The sequence below is a fragment of the Calonectris borealis genome, chromosome 23 (genome assembly GCF_964195595.1).
Source record: "Calonectris borealis chromosome 23, bCalBor7.hap1.2, whole genome shotgun sequence".
Lineage (NCBI taxonomy): Eukaryota > Metazoa > Chordata > Aves > Procellariiformes > Procellariidae > Calonectris > Calonectris borealis.
In genome coordinates this window covers 2,176,667-2,192,565 of record NC_134334.1, presented here as the reverse complement: position 1 = coordinate 2,192,565, position 15,899 = coordinate 2,176,667, and the positions used below count along the sequence as shown (strand labels likewise).

General features: G+C 34.7%; 1 protein-coding gene across 11 annotated transcripts in view; it reads right to left on the bottom strand.

Moving 5' to 3' along the window:
- MORN1 (MORN repeat containing 1) overlaps positions 1-15,899 on the bottom strand; it is a 154,198-nt gene that overhangs the window by 95,010 nt on the left and 43,289 nt on the right. For 8 of the 11 annotated variants that reach the window (XM_075172240.1, XM_075172238.1, XM_075172241.1 and 5 more), the window contains 2 exons: positions 8,820-8,893; positions 1,054-5,490 (listed from right to left, as the gene is read on the bottom strand). In XM_075172240.1, the coding sequence (XP_075028341.1) occupies positions 5,198-5,490; positions 8,820-8,893 (367 nt within the window). In that variant the 3' untranslated portion in view covers positions 1,054-5,197. Of the gene's footprint in view, positions 1-1,053; positions 5,491-8,819; positions 8,894-15,899 lie in introns of those variants that run through there. The other 3 variants (XM_075172247.1, XM_075172243.1, XM_075172249.1) reach the window with 2 other exon arrangements.

Below are 15,899 nucleotides of genomic sequence, written 5' to 3'. Positions count from 1 at the left end.
TTGATAACTAGGAGGTAAATTGTCTATATCTGTAATAAAATAAGGACATTCCTCCACACAAGTTTCATTTGAAAGAGTAAAAATCAACATCTGGAAGAAGCCAGGAAAACATTAAACAACTTTCTGTGTTCACCTTCATTACAACACCTGTACACAAGAAAACAAAGAGAACTGCTTCTTTCTTATTACCTTCACTTTTCTTCTCCACTCCTCAGCCCTATAGTGATGGGGAAAATACTTATAAAAATGCAGAAAGACTTCAAATTCAAGGTCATCTTCACCACAATTTTCTGCTAGAATCCCTCTTCTTCTGTTGCAAATCTATACGATTACCACTAAAAATTACAGAGTACAAAGAAATACTATCCTAGATATGACTGATTTCTCTAAATAGTATTTTAAAATAGCAGACAGACCAACCAAATTACAATGCCATAAAGTACACACATACAGCTAGTTAGTTACTTAGTTTAGATTAAACATAGATTATTGCATCTCCCACAGAGTATTTCTATTAATGAACTGGTACTAGCTTTGCTGGAATTGAAAAAAGATATCCAGTATCTGGTATGGATTAGCTTGGGCAACTTCCAGTACTGTGCCATAATTCCTTGCCTCTCTGTTTGCTTAACAGTGTGCTAAGAACACAAAATGGAGCCAATTTCCACTCTATTGAAGAAAAACGAACAAAAAAGATAAAGATAGAAGAAAAAGAAATTAGAAGTTCTAGGAATAGAAGAGGAAAATGGAAAAAAAAAAACCAAAAAGCACCCTTATAGGTATCTGTTTCAGTTTTACCATTTTTATATTTTTATCCATCAAAAAATCATTAATCTTTCCCTGCCTCTGTTTTTTCATCTGAAGTTGAAAAAACATTTCTGAGTTAAAGGACATGGATGCTGCATGAATTTAAGATAGGTAGGTCAGATTCTCAGCAGATGTAAACTGCTGTAGTTCCACTGAATATCATACATTAGTAACTTATTACATGTGAATAAGAGCCAAATCCTTGCTCCAAATATAAAAGATTTCATACAATGCCATTAACTTCAGTAAAATTCTATCAGTTTAATCAATGGAGGAAGCATGTGCATTCTGAAACCATAATTCCTTATGCCTCCTTCAATATCTGATCAATATAGAATATACAGATAATTTTTTAAAAATTTACCACAAGAAGTATCTGTTCAACATGTGCACACTGAAATTACCAATTCTCTTCAAAATCTTTGAAAAGACATCTGTGAGGAGTGTTTGTGGGATAGAATGGGAACAGAGTTATATTCAAGTACACTGAAGAGCGCTCTTCACATTAAGAGTACAATTTATGTTGGTAAAAACAGTAAAAGTTAGAAACAGTAAAACAGTCAAACACTGTTCGTAATACTGTAGCATTTAGAGACTCAAATTAAGAATGAAGATCCCATTTTAAGTAGCATAATCATACAGAAATACAGAATTCCAAGTGGGGAACTAAGTAGACAACATGAACAAAAAGCAGAAACAGTGAGATGAAAGGCCATTTAAGTTGTCTCTAAAAATATGCTAGCTCCTTGAGGACTACATATTTAAGATTTCACCTATGTCTATACAAATATAATTACTGACATGAGAAACAGATTACTTAGAAAGCAGATGTTTTACATTATCTATTTAAAAAAATATATCTGGGAGGAATTTAGCAGATTTCATTGACATCAGGATTTGGCCCAGTACATTTTAATAAACTATAAACCTGCAGTACAGTTCACACAGCAATCGTTGTCTGGAGAATTTATATCAAATACATTAGACAGTGTAATAAACTTCTTTTAAAGGTATAAAAATGCAGCTAATACAACCTATGATTTCGGGATCACCACAGCCCATAAGTGTTTTACAAGGTTAGAATAAATGATTCTCTCACTAGTTGTGGTCTGTTACGTTGCCACCACTGGGGTGTATACACACAAGGAGGCTTTGGCTTCAATTGCACATTCTGTAGTCCTATAAAATCACTATAAAATAGGAAGGTCATTCATTTTTTAAAGATCACAGATTTTTTGTCGTATAACCTCCCCAACTTTGCATTCAATTATGACAAACGAAACAAAGGAGGAGGAATAAAAACAATACTTAGTTGTACATAAGAAAATGTGTATTGATGCTAAGAGACACACTGACTGTTTGCATTACGACGCTCTAAAAGACATTTTAAAATGTGATGTAGCTGTGTCTCCTATGTATCTTCAGTAGCAATATTCAGTTTGAGTTCTTTCTCCTGTTTCACACTGAGTCTTAAAGTATAATGTGTGATAATGATCCATTTTGCACATCTACCACGCTAAGGAGAGACTTGCTACTTATAAGTATTGTCAATCTCAAGAAAGATGGCAGTCAGCAGGAGATTCAGAAATTTAAATTTAAAAATTTGTCTTGATATAGGACTAACAGCTAGCAATTGCTTCCTGCCAGGGACTCTCTTGGGACATTACTCTAAGCAAAGTGCCTAAGCTTTACATGAAAACAAAATCCAAATCTTGATTGTCAATCTAAGATTGTCTGCATATTAGTAATTTTCAAAAAAAGGGGTTTTATAGAGTGCCATAGTAAACTAGTACATAAAAGGCCAAGCCACCAAATGTTCTTGTCTTGCACAACTTATTGTTATTACTCCCCTTGTCAATCTAAGATTGTCTGCATATTAGTAATTTTCAAAAAAAGGGGTTTTATAGAGTGCCATAGTAAATCAGTACATAAAAGGCCAAGCCACCAAATGTTCTTGTCTTGCAGAACTTACTGTTATTACTCCCCTTACACCCTCAAACTAAGTGTTCAAACTTAACACATAGCAGCATGCTGTTTCCACAAGGAGGAAACTCACATGGAAATACTACAAAATATCAGAACATCTCATTTACTGTTACATTTTGAGATCTTGGCCCTTATATACAGTCTCCCTAATCCTAACACACGATCCAACAAATGTCACTGGGGAAAGAATTATCAGGAATTTGTTTTCTTTGTTTTACTGAGCTGGTGTCTGCACTGTAGCAGGGAAAGGGACAGTGATCTAGCTGGGTTAAATAACATATTTGAAAATTAGACTTCTAAATGGATAGCCTGAGAAAAAGAGAATCCTGCTTTTCTAAGAGACAGTTTGTGTAGTTCTCATTGTCGAGAGACATGATGTTAGAGCATGTAGTTGTTCAAAATTAGCTAACCTAGAAAAGGCCTACTGTTAAAACTTGGTTAAGTGAACTGAAAGCACAAGACTGGTTCTTCATAGTGAAAGCTGCCATTACATCAATAGGAAATGTAGCTCATTATTCTGGAGTCTAAAAAGAATTCACAAATGGCCAGTTAACAAGGTCCACTGGTACAAAGACTTCATACTCCAGGCTTTCTGCTCATTAAAAAGCGTATTTCAGAGGGCAAATGAAGAGATAAAATCTGGAAAGTGGAGAGAAGGATGAAGCCTTTTTGATTACAGGATTTGATGTATCTTTTGGTCAATACATAGCAGTCGATCATGTATTTGATAAAGGACACAATACATCTTAGTTCTGGCTAATAATAAAGAAGTTGGCAGCTGTATATTCACTTGGGGACAAAGCAGCAAGACACCTATGATACTAAGGAGCTCATACATTTACAATACTTGCAGATAAATCACTTTTTTCATAGTGAGGGGCTTTTTCTTATAGTTAAAAAAAGGCATGCAATAATGCTTAGAATCACTGAAGATCTCATGAAAATGAGATGTAAAATAACAGAACTATCATTCAGTTGCATTGTAGAGGACTACCAAAGTCAAGATTTCTGGGTTCTACTGCCAAGGTCTGTGATCCCTGGTATTTAACCAAGTTTCTGTTTCTCTGTAGAACTACAAAACCATCCTTACAGTGAGATTAAAGGGTTAACAAAGAGATAAGTTATCATAGGGTTATCAGGAACTTACTGGTTATCATCTCAGCTGATTCACAGTAATCACCCATGAATGCACTATGCAGGTGGTAAAATGCTAAGTAATTCAACTGAGCTCATTTATCCTTCATTCAGTTCATTAGAGTAAGGCCTGAAAGAGCCACTGTGATAACCAAGACATGTATAATGCAGCTGCATCAAACCTGGGACTTCACAGTGAACTAGTGGATCTTGGTGTGAAATTTTGGCCATAACTTCAAGGAATAGAAGGTCTGAGATTCTTGAACGAAGACTGAGGAAAAGTGCCAAATACTGCTGTTATTTGTAACATAATACTAATTCAACATAATACTATTCAAACAAAATGACTGCATTGTAAGGAAAGTTCATCTCCAAAGAAGGAGCAAAGAAGATGATGATGAATCAGATGTATTCTGAAAGTAAAAAAGTCACAATATTACAAGTTACGGAATGCCACGGGCATGCCTTGCAATGCCACATCTGCACTTCCAAAGCTGATTTCTACCTTAAGAGGCTCTTGAGGGAGAACTTTGAGTTAGATTTAAGATACTTTATCTGCGTTTACTTTGAATTTTTCTATTCGTTTCAACAATGGACATCTAAGATAAGGCCTAGTTATGGATTTTGATTCAGTGATGTGAATTAACTCTAGCCCTTCCCTTTACAGATACCATCAACCTCTGATCCACACGCAAAGGCACTGGACTTAAATTAGGAGGCTTTTAAAGGATTTCTACCTTATTCTTCAAGTGAAAATTTCTTCATACAGTGAATACATGGACATTAATGTATATGAGCAGATAAGTACATCAGCACAATTTTCCTAATGAAAATGTTCTCTGTTGCTTGCAATCATTAGATAGATTTGCACAAAAATCAGTAAGATTTAAAGTTGATATATAATTATTTTGAAAACTCATTGTTTGAAGCTGGTAGATTCTCTATCAGTTTGATGAGAGTTACTTGGCTGTCCTCATGCAATAGAGGTACTTCGTAAACAAGAACCGCATGAAATAATCTCAACATGTTATTAGAGATGTGATTACAATTGTCACAAAAATTAATGTACTGTATTATTTGATCAAAATTCTTCAAAACAGACAGACCCCCAAACATATATTGAAAAACAGAACTGAAAATTTTAGATCTGTATCTCAAATCTCTACAGACAATATCTCTTTTTTTCTTTTAAAATGTTAACAGTAAGACGACGACCATGACATGGATCTCTAAGTCAATTATTTTCTTGGCTATTGGAAGACTATAATTTTCAAAACTGAAGCCCCATTCCTGCATGAAAAACCTTACAAGGGTGACTGGGATGCAAAGACTGAATCCAGCTTCCACTGCATTCAATGGGAAAAATTCCATTGACTTCAGTGTGCCTTGGGTAAGAGCCCTGGCTGTGGGGTTTGATCCCTTTTACTTGCTGGTTACTTTGAAAGAATCTTTGTTCATGGTTTTGGTTTTCTCTGGAAAAATTCAAGAGTTTGAAGGCAGGTGGGAGAGTCTGGCCCAAGAATGGGGGCATGGTCACTTCATGGGCCATAAGCACATACTGGCCTGAAAAAAACAAGGGAAAGTTAGGAATTAAACATTTCAAATGGGGAAAGAATAAAGCAAAACCTCCCCTAAACAAAACAGTTTCAGTACACAAACACGGAGGAGTGACAGGAAAAAATATACAATCATAACAAGTATTAAACAAAGTATGAAAAAAATTATACAATTCCAACGCCAAATGCTGTTATATCTGCTAAATCACAAATAGAAGACAACTGTAATCATTGAGTAGACAGCATGACAATTTGTGCTGCCAATTAGGACTATCATTTATTAGCATATACAATAATCTCCCAAGACAATATACAGTTAAAATAGCAAAGACACCTCAATGGTAATTTAAACAGTGATTTATGATAATGTAGGATTTTAATAATAGCTGATATATCTGTAGGATACTTTCTAGCAAAAGTTCTCAGGTAATAAAGTAAACAACAGGCCAAGTTCCATAAGCATGTATAAATGTACTCTCCTTTATGCACATGAACAGCGTTAATATGGGTCTATTCATATATGTAAAATTGGATGAGTACCAACATATATACACAACTCCCATGAAAAGCTGCCATGACTGTGCAAGACTAACACAAACAGGCCACCAATCCACTACAAGATTTGTAGTAATAAGAAAAGTAGTGAATAGAGAAAGTTCAACTGAGGACTCTTATGAAAATGGCCCTAGAATCTGTAGTGTCCATGCATACCAGATGTACGAGTTCAAAATCTTCTAGAAAATAATGACAGCCTTCAAAACACTGACAAATAGACGAGAAGACAATCATTGTTCTGCCTTAGCAGATGGAAGGCTAAACTCAAATGAATAGAAATGCATGGTGGTTGTGTAGTGTAAAGAGCCATAGCTGGAAAGTCTGAAAATCAAAGTAGATATTACACAATGGAAATAATTTTAAAGGAATACTGCCTTCTCCCACAGAATGAGATTGAAAAACTAGAAATAGTCCAACAACTCTGAAAAAAGTATTTTTAAGACAGTACATACATTGCATTAACACTAGAATAAAAATCCTAACTTACAGATCGATCAATCTCTGACCCTGAAGTCTCTTCACATGCAAATCTTTAATCAGGCTTCAGGCTGCAGCTTTTGGTGCTAGTTCTGAATTATGAGCAGAAAAGGCATTTCTTATAGGAACCTATGAATCTGTAGGATACCAAGTAAAACTAGGTATCTAGTTTTAAAAAAAACCAAGTATCTAACATCTCCTGCCTGTGTTACGTGTTTCTTTACATGCAGAGAGTAAAGCAAAAAGGATCAAAATATAGGGTATTTACTATGCACCTTATCGAAAATATCTGCTAGCTGCTCTGTTTCTGGTGTATTACATTATCCAGATGATAGTCTTTTTAAATATCTGTACACCATGTGCAGTATAAATCTTGAACTACCCTATATTCTGTATATTCCGGAGAGATAAACAGAAGTGCAGATTGTTTTTTCTCCAGTATTTTTTAAAGATAACATAGTAATTTAACTTCTTAATCTGAACTGTTTCTAATTACAGGGTTGTGGGTTTTTCTGTTTGCTTGTGTGTTTGTTGGTTTGTTTGTGGGTTTTTTTAAGAGTGTAAAAGCTCCTATAACTGGTAAGCAGTCAGACAAAAAGAGATTAGGATGCCTTAGATTAAATGGAAACATTTTAAACCCTTAAAGAAGTAAAAGTGAATGGAATTCATGAATGAATTACTATAGCTCTTTGAGTAATCAATTCCAATCACTATTAATAATATAACTTTCCCTTCAAAGAATTACTTTCACCTTATAAAGTCAAAGCTTGTAACCTCCTTAATCTTTAATAGAGCCTGCAACAATTACTATAAGGCATAGAGGATCTACAAATTGGAAGCCCTGTGCGATTATCTTTTTCCAACAGACTCTTCTGACGATCATAAATAACAGTAAAATTACCATAAAAATTAATAGTACTACAGTTAAAGAAAATCATTATGTAAAGGTTTATGAATTTTGCAGCCATTAATAGACATAAGTTAATGAGCCATAGGTTTCCAGAATATGATATCAGATATTTTTCCACCAACGAAACTTTCCGAGTTCCAAATACTTCAGAGGTCACCAACTTCAAAAATAGAATAGAAAGTTACTGTTTAATACTAGTGTGAATAAAAATGAAACAGAAGTAGTATAGCAAGTATCATGCATGGCAATTTGAACAATCTAATAAAACAAGATAAGGAAATCTACTTTGTCAACAACTTGGAATAAAGAAAGACAAAACTAGAATATTCAAGATGAATAAGATGCATTTTGCACACTCTCTGCATATTTTAAATTCACATCTATGCAGATTCATAGCTTTAAGCTAGAAGGGAAAGTTACGATCAGGGCTTATAGACATCAAGTGATGGAGAAATTTATCATGCCCCTTGGAAATATGTTCCGAAAAAGGTTATTGTAAAGAACGTGCATTTTGACAACAATAAATAAAGCTGATTTTCCATTCCACTACTTTTATGCTGTATGCATGGGATGCTTCAAGCTCACAATAACAAAAATATCAAGGAAGCATGACTCCTACAATAACAATGGCCTTTGTTTTTGTCAGTCATGTTTTTAAAGAAATAGCAAACATCTGAGTTTTTTAAATGACTAATAAAACTCACTACAGCACAAGAAACAAGTATCCATCATCCATTTTAAGAAAAGAAAAGGGTTTTTTTTTAATCTTTTCCCTCCAGTCAGGAGATAATAATATTTCCCCTTGGACAGTAACTGCCAATTTTGTGACTTAAACAAGTAGCTACAACTTCACCAGCATAATTCCGTGACATTATTTGACGTGAACTGATGATCTGGATCCAGTGGATAGCACGTTGCACTGCTGCTCCTATTCCTCTGTAGCCTTAAGAACAAGCATTTATTCACACTTTCTCAGGCTACCGCCACATACTTGCTTTCAAAGTAAACTTTAAGGAAAGCTTCCTTCCATATGTGATTTTGCTTTTTGGTGTCATAAGAGCAGGAGACTGAAGGCTCCCACAATCTTGTTTACAATCATGTAGAAGATAAATATAATGGTTTTAGCAATATCAGAAACAACAGAATCCTAATTAAAAGGAGCACACAAAATTGTCAGATGCATGACATACTAGACACTTAAGACATTAAAGATAAATGTTTTGAAAGAAAAAGTTCTAGGAAAATTTGACTGGCTTTCTTTACTGATCTTAGAAGTAATTTGAGAATTGACATAGTCTTCAATACGTTCAGTCCTGAAATTATACTATAAACCAGCTTCTACAGCTTTTCAGTTATGGATATGATAATACAGACAGGGAAAAAAAGATCTTTACCTTGTAATGTTTTAGAATTCTTTCTGAGGTGCTGATCCTTTTGTAGCTTGTATTCTTTGGATGTCATGTGAGATCTAAAGATTAGAATAAATATATTGTTACTACCAATAATGATACTTACTTACATGTTGATGAGAGCTTGTTGTAATTAGCTCATAAGACAGTTCAAGACTCTTCCTCCTGTAAATGAAATACTCGGCCACTTTCCAAACAATATAACAAGAAGCTTCAGATCCTTTAAGCTGGATTTTCAAAAGCATTCAGTACCATGAAGCCACGTTGCCTTCTTTGTCAAAATAAGCCAAATATTACCAATTGATGTAACAATTTAAAAAGGTATAAACATATTTGTGAGATAAAAAAATTGTACTTCAAAAATTATAAATAAGGAAGTGTCTTAACTCGAGTAGTCACAGTCACAACCATGTTACCCAAGTAGACTACAAAGCCACTTATATTAAAATAGTGTACATATTAATCACATTTTATAGTATACATGTTGATACTTTAGTCTATGAGACTCCTTGTACATAAGAAAGCTTAAAACATACTGAAAAAAGCTAGTATTTAAGTAGTTATCCTTGTATTTTGTAAAAATAAACACTTCTCACTACTGATGAGCAATGAAAATGAAAAAGGTTCTCTCTTCTACATTCATTCACTTCTTTCCTACTTGAAAGTTATTAGAACATACGTAACTTAAAGCACACAACAACATGATTACTAGGAAGGTATTTAATTCTGTGCTTATGTCCCATCAAAAAATAGAGTGATATAGTGACATTACACTGTACCTCGCAGGAAGCTGGATTTAAAGGAGATTATGTACTTAACTTTTTATTTTACCAGCATTTCAATATCATTGTTGAAAAACTCCTGGCAATAAAAAGATTTTGATCCTAGAGGAGAAAGCCTCAGGACTGTTCTATAACACGTGATATGAGATAGTATAGGAACGGTATTTTTAAAAAGTATAAATAAATTTGAGATCCACTATTGAATGCAGGCAATGAGTAAGAATCATATACAAGTAAACATAAAATGGTTTATATGACCTAGTTACCTTGTTACACTTAGAATTACAATTACAAAAAAATCAGATACCGCATCTTAAACATACTTACACATTAAATTTCAGATGTACTTTTTTTAATGGTAAAGCACTAAAGACAAAAGATAAAAATGGCTTCACTTTGCGGGGGGTGCGGGAGGAACAAACAAACAAACCCCAACGTCCCAAGAGTCAAGTTGAAGATTCAGAAGTCAGGGCTAGGAGGGAAAAGGAAGATAAATAATTTAGCACTAAGCATAACTAAAGTCTGTCAGTCTGCCAACTTTAAGAGAAATAAAAAGTTCTCTTTTTATTTGAGAGTTTTTACAGAACCTCTAAAGGTTTTGAAAAAATAAATCCAGAACAAGAAAAGATTTCTGAAGTATTCCGCGTACATAGATTTTAAAGACACTGATTAGACTGTGAGAATAATAGTATGAAAAGATTCCTTTAGTTCAAAATTAGACTGTTCTCTGGTGTTATGTTTGCCCTCCTGTATCATCATCAACTGCATCGTCAGTAGGGCGGTCTTTTTTCACAGATGCATTGCCTTGTCAGAAGCCAGGGAAGATGTGCTTATGGGAGACCAAAACGTATCAGTATCATTTTAAATACTATGCATAAGCCTGTGTTTGGCATTAAATGTACAGGCACTGCACAACACATACACAGGTCTTTTAAGATGAACCACATGTTCATGCTTAAATACCAATTCTGATTGCCTTCGAGTTGAGTAATTTCTGTGTTTTGGTGTGTCAATATTTATGGCTTAATGTAAGACAACTAAGCAACTAAAAATCTTAGTAAGCCTTGGCCATTCACTCTTTTTATGGGAAGGGGGTAGTACAGGGGGGAAGAAAGGGGAAGCTTCACATTATTTTCTTCTACTTTAAATTTATTTTTTTTCTCTTATTGTTTTTTTGCAATAAAAATATATAGCGAGGTCCTTTGAATTGCATAAAAACAGGAGTTAAACTGCAAAACCTGCACCTGTGTGAAAAACTTTAATTCCATATCATGATCACTTTTTATTTCAAACTAAGATGTAACCTTGTACTTCATTGCTCAGACAATGTTAACTGTAGGAGAATCACAGAAACGAACCAAGTTCATTTAAGACATAAAGCAATTTTGAATTGCATTGATTACAGTGATCAGTCTATCACTTTAATGTCATCTCAGCTGGCATTTATTAAAAAGACATACATGTGACAACCCATTGATCCTTAACACTGTAGCTAAGATAAAAAGTCTATTTGCAAAGGAAAATTACTTCTTTAATTAGAAATGGAGTATCATTTTCTCTTTTCTTTGTTAGAACTTCAGCAGCCACCAATCAAATATATCACAGGAGGGCTTGTAGAATCTGCCATCTAGTTTGATTTAAAAGTCTTCATAGTTAATCATTCAAAGTTGTACAAATGAACACTTGAGATGGGAAAGAAAACAGGTATATTCCACCTGTATGAAGGCACTCCAACTCACTGTTGCTTAGGAAAGGTCTCAAAAGGGAGTGCTTTAGTACTTGGTAGCCATAAGACTGAAGTTCAGGGGACAGGGTCACTACTGCTTCAAGTCCCTCTCCACCCATGGAGTAAAGCAGCAAACAAAAATTGTTCCACAGACTTTCTGTAAGATTTTCAATGAGTTAACTATGGCTAGGCATATACCTCTCATAGAGAAGAATGAGAAACTATTTAATATTTCTCATTAATGAGAAACTATTTAATACAAGTTTCTCATTAATGAGAAACTATTTAATACAAGTATTTGCCAAAAAAGTATCCAGCAAATATTTGCCAAAGAATATACTGTAGAAATGACTGAATCTTGCCAGTCATTTAATGTACACGGAAAAAACAAATCTCAGTCTACCAGAAGATATTCCACAAGCAGATAAAACAATAAATGTGTCCGATACACTGTGAATGACATGCTGTTCTATAAATTCCAGGAGGATTCCTTGTTGGTTAACAGAATTTTGAAGCCAAGTAATTTAATCTGTGGACCTATAAAATCCTATTTTTAACATTCTGTTTTCTCTTTGTACAAATCCAAAATTACATATTTGGAAAACCTTACATTTCATACAGTGTCTCTTTTAGTTCTAGGGATTCTCCGTTACAGGTGGATCTCTCTATCAATTGAATTGCCTTCTTTTTATAAACTGTATTAATGATTTCCTATCAATCTCTCTCAGAAATGCAGGGGCACCTCCACACTCTATAGACCTGCATTCTACCACTCCTTCTACTGTTCCAGCAGTATCATGGCCTTTGGGAAACAAAGACAATGGTAAGTTTGCATGACTCATTACAAGCTGCTATTCCAGTTTCAAGTTTGGCTGCTATCTTAGTGCTACACTACTAGTTTTATTTTATACTCTACTTGAAAAGCCCAAATATGGCCTTATCAACAGATATGGGCTTAATTTCTCTAAGTTTTCAGGACGCAAATCACAAACTAATACCAAGGTGGACTACACAAGTAAATCCACACACTCCTGTGGAAGTAGACTTTTTATATCAAGTGGAATTAATTCTGGGTAATTAACTCATATTCCATTTTCCCTGTCAATTAAAATCAGAAAAATTAAATGCACTGCTGATTTCTTAGCTGAATACAGAGTCTATACGGTAAAAAATGTCCAGACTGAATGATTATTTACAAGAAAGGTCTTTGGAACCTTGGATTATTTAGATTGTTTTGTGCAGTATGTAACCTTTAGGATTTACTTAAATTGCTGCCTACAAATAAACTACTAGTAACTCATCATCTAGTCATAAAAATAACTTAATTGGACTGCTATTACATACTTAATTGCCTCCATGATGTTTGTACAGTATTTGTCTATAAAGCTTTAGATAATATTGCCTTAATTCATCTGAGTAAACTATCAATTCCCTTACAACAATAGACAAAAATCTGCATTCCTGTTTTAACTTTCCCCAGGGTACAAATTAAAACTTTCAGGTGGCAGATCTTTACTTTATTTAGCTATAAACTCTTTTTGTCACAGACAATGGCTACTGAAACACTTAAGTGTGTATCTCCAGCCATTACACAAGGAACAGGAGCTGTGCAAAAATTCCCTGCACAAGCTCTGAAAATTTAGCTCTCAAACATCTAGAAATGCAGAATTGATAGGCTATGATCATTCTTCATAGCAAATAATTTTCATCTTTAACTAGACTCAACTGGTCAAATATTCAGCTGTTACCAATCAGTAAAAGTAATTTCAATACGACTATGGCTATTTCACACAAGATACAAATTTGGCCCAAATTTTGTCGTTCTGTTTGGAATAGCTCTGTATGAACACTACAAGTGTAAATTAATAATTTATCTGTTGCAGGGTAAGGAAAGGAACCAGCATACGTAGAATTTGGGGTTTCATCTCTAAAACTGGGCAGGACAATCTCAGCTGGGATATTAGAATCACGATTATTCAGCTGAAACAGAGAATCTGGGCTCCCAAGGTTAGGTTGAGATTAAGGAGAATTCCTAGTCTTAGTATGTGTTACTGTTTAAGTGGTATTTTGACACAGAGCTATGTATTTACAAATATAAATAAAGAGCCTAAATTAGCAAATTCTATGTAAAGATATCACTTTATGTCTAGAACTTGATGAAACAATTCCAAATACTTTAGAAGTATGAAAAAGTTTCTATTCAGGATAGTGGAACGATTTGAGTTGAGTGATTTTTATATTATTAGTTTACAAAAGGTAAATTATGTATAGGAGACTAGGACCATACAATATAACAACAGGAATCAAGAGTCTCAGTATCCAGAACTACTGCTCTAAATACAGGATACAGTTGCTGTACAGAAAGAATGACTTATATGAAAAAATTAATGGATGGAATTTGTATCTGCTCCAATTCCAGAATCTAGTGTAGGATGATGCTAATATAATCTAATAATATCAGGATCAAAGATGAGTGGAATAAAACTTCCAATTTTAGATGCTCTTTATCTGCAGGTGTGAATGTATAATGAATTCTCGCCACTGGCTCCCTATTATAAATCCAATGATTTTGTACTCTATGACAGCAGTTTCTACAATTTTCTTTTGGCACAACCTGCTTGGAATATATGACAAAACAGCAGGGTGCCAAAACGTTTTTCTAAATGATCTACTTTGCAAGACAGCTTCCAAGTGTGACCCTGATGAATCTTATCATTACTCTTGGAACAGAATAAACATGAAAGAAAGAACCCACATATCATTTACTTAAGCGGGCATTTCTTTGTTTCTTTTACATACTACTTCATATCCATGCCAAAGTATTCATTCCAACACACAAAGCAGTTTAAACCCAGGTTAAATAAAAAAAAAACATTATTGGACAGGATAGAATTGCACTATGCCTATTTTTGAATCCTGCTGTCTCAGACAAGTGTAATGAATCATTTGATGTCATCTCAATTACCATGTTAGCTCTAATCAACTGAATTGCTCTTCCTATCCATTCCTTGTATGGAACTCTCTAAATTAGAGGGCAGAGTTTTGCCAGTGGACAAACCCATCCTCTGGCAGACTTCAAGGGTCAGGATTTGACAAGATTCAAGCCACAGAATAAGGTTGGATGAACATATACTGTAATTGAGTATCAGATCATTTTAATGGTAGAGAGGCATTTCATTGCAACTTATAGTGATGGTTCAGTGTTTACTTTAATTGGGGAGAAGCATTTATACGCAAAAGCTACATCAAAAATGGGGACGGGATCATTATACATCTTCAAAAATATAGCTCTGAATTAAGGTAGATTCCAGTTGCAACACAAATTTCCAAAGGCTTCTAATTTTTTCATCTTAGCATGACATGCATTGCTACAAACAGCAAGAAATGGACAATGAGGATTAGTAGAATGCATTAAGAAAGGTCGCTGAGGTATGCATATACAAGGAAAAGTGAGCATAAAGAGAGTTAACTGTGGTTTGTTCCCTCCTCCTTTTTCAGTCTAGGAACCCTTCCATATGCCGTGTTCTATTTATTATTTCTGCATTGCATCAGGAGGGAAATATTCACACTGAGCCACAGGGATTAAAGACTGAAGGTCTAGAGAAGTCAGATCACATCCGTCATATCCAGCTGTTTTCAATTCCAACACCTCACACCTGCTTTTATTTATTATTCCTGGGCTAGACAAGACAGGGTTCATTTTTCAATCTTTAAAAGCTTTCTTAAGAAAGACACAAATCAATCTATTCCTTTCCCTTTTGCCTCTGCAACAGCCCACCAAGACAACATTAAAACAAACTACTGACATGGTGAGGATCTGACCTAATGGGAAGCCACTCAAATACTGCGGTTGGACAGCTCCTTCTTATCTCCCAGCATGGTGACAATACAGCAAAACGGAACAGAAACACCGTCATCTACACAAAAATTTGCTGTTAGCATAGTCTCTTCACCCCATTTACTCCCACAGATTTCAATTGCCTTGTTTTTAATTTACATTGGAAATGGACTCAAGAAGTTTGGGTGGCAGTGAATTCACAAACTAATTCATGTACTAGTATATGCAGCGGGATCTCCACTTTTACCTATTTCAAGCTACCGTTCCACGGAGCCTGTTTGTTGGCAGCTGAATTGCTTTCCTGTTCTCTGTTAGGAGATCACACTGCCTCAGCATTTGATTGTCCTTTTTTATCAACTAATTTTTCCAGACAGGGACTCATAAGTCATTCTTTTTGCAATCTTCTCTCATGTCACAGGCTAGTCTTACATTAGGATCTTTCTAATTAATGGCTCAACAGTAATTATTCAGTCACATTTAAAATGCAAACCAAACGTACCAGACTTCCTTGTACTTACTGCACAAACACTTTCCCATTTGCAGTTGTTCATCTCGTATACCTAGCATACCAGGTTATCATTTGATGGAGCAAACTTTTATCCTGTTTGCAATTCATTCAGTTGTTACAGGGGAGACATTCTGCTTCTTTCCTTCTTTGCAACCTGATGATCAGGATATCCACAGTAGCTAGACTATCTGACTCAGCAAGCACCATGCTT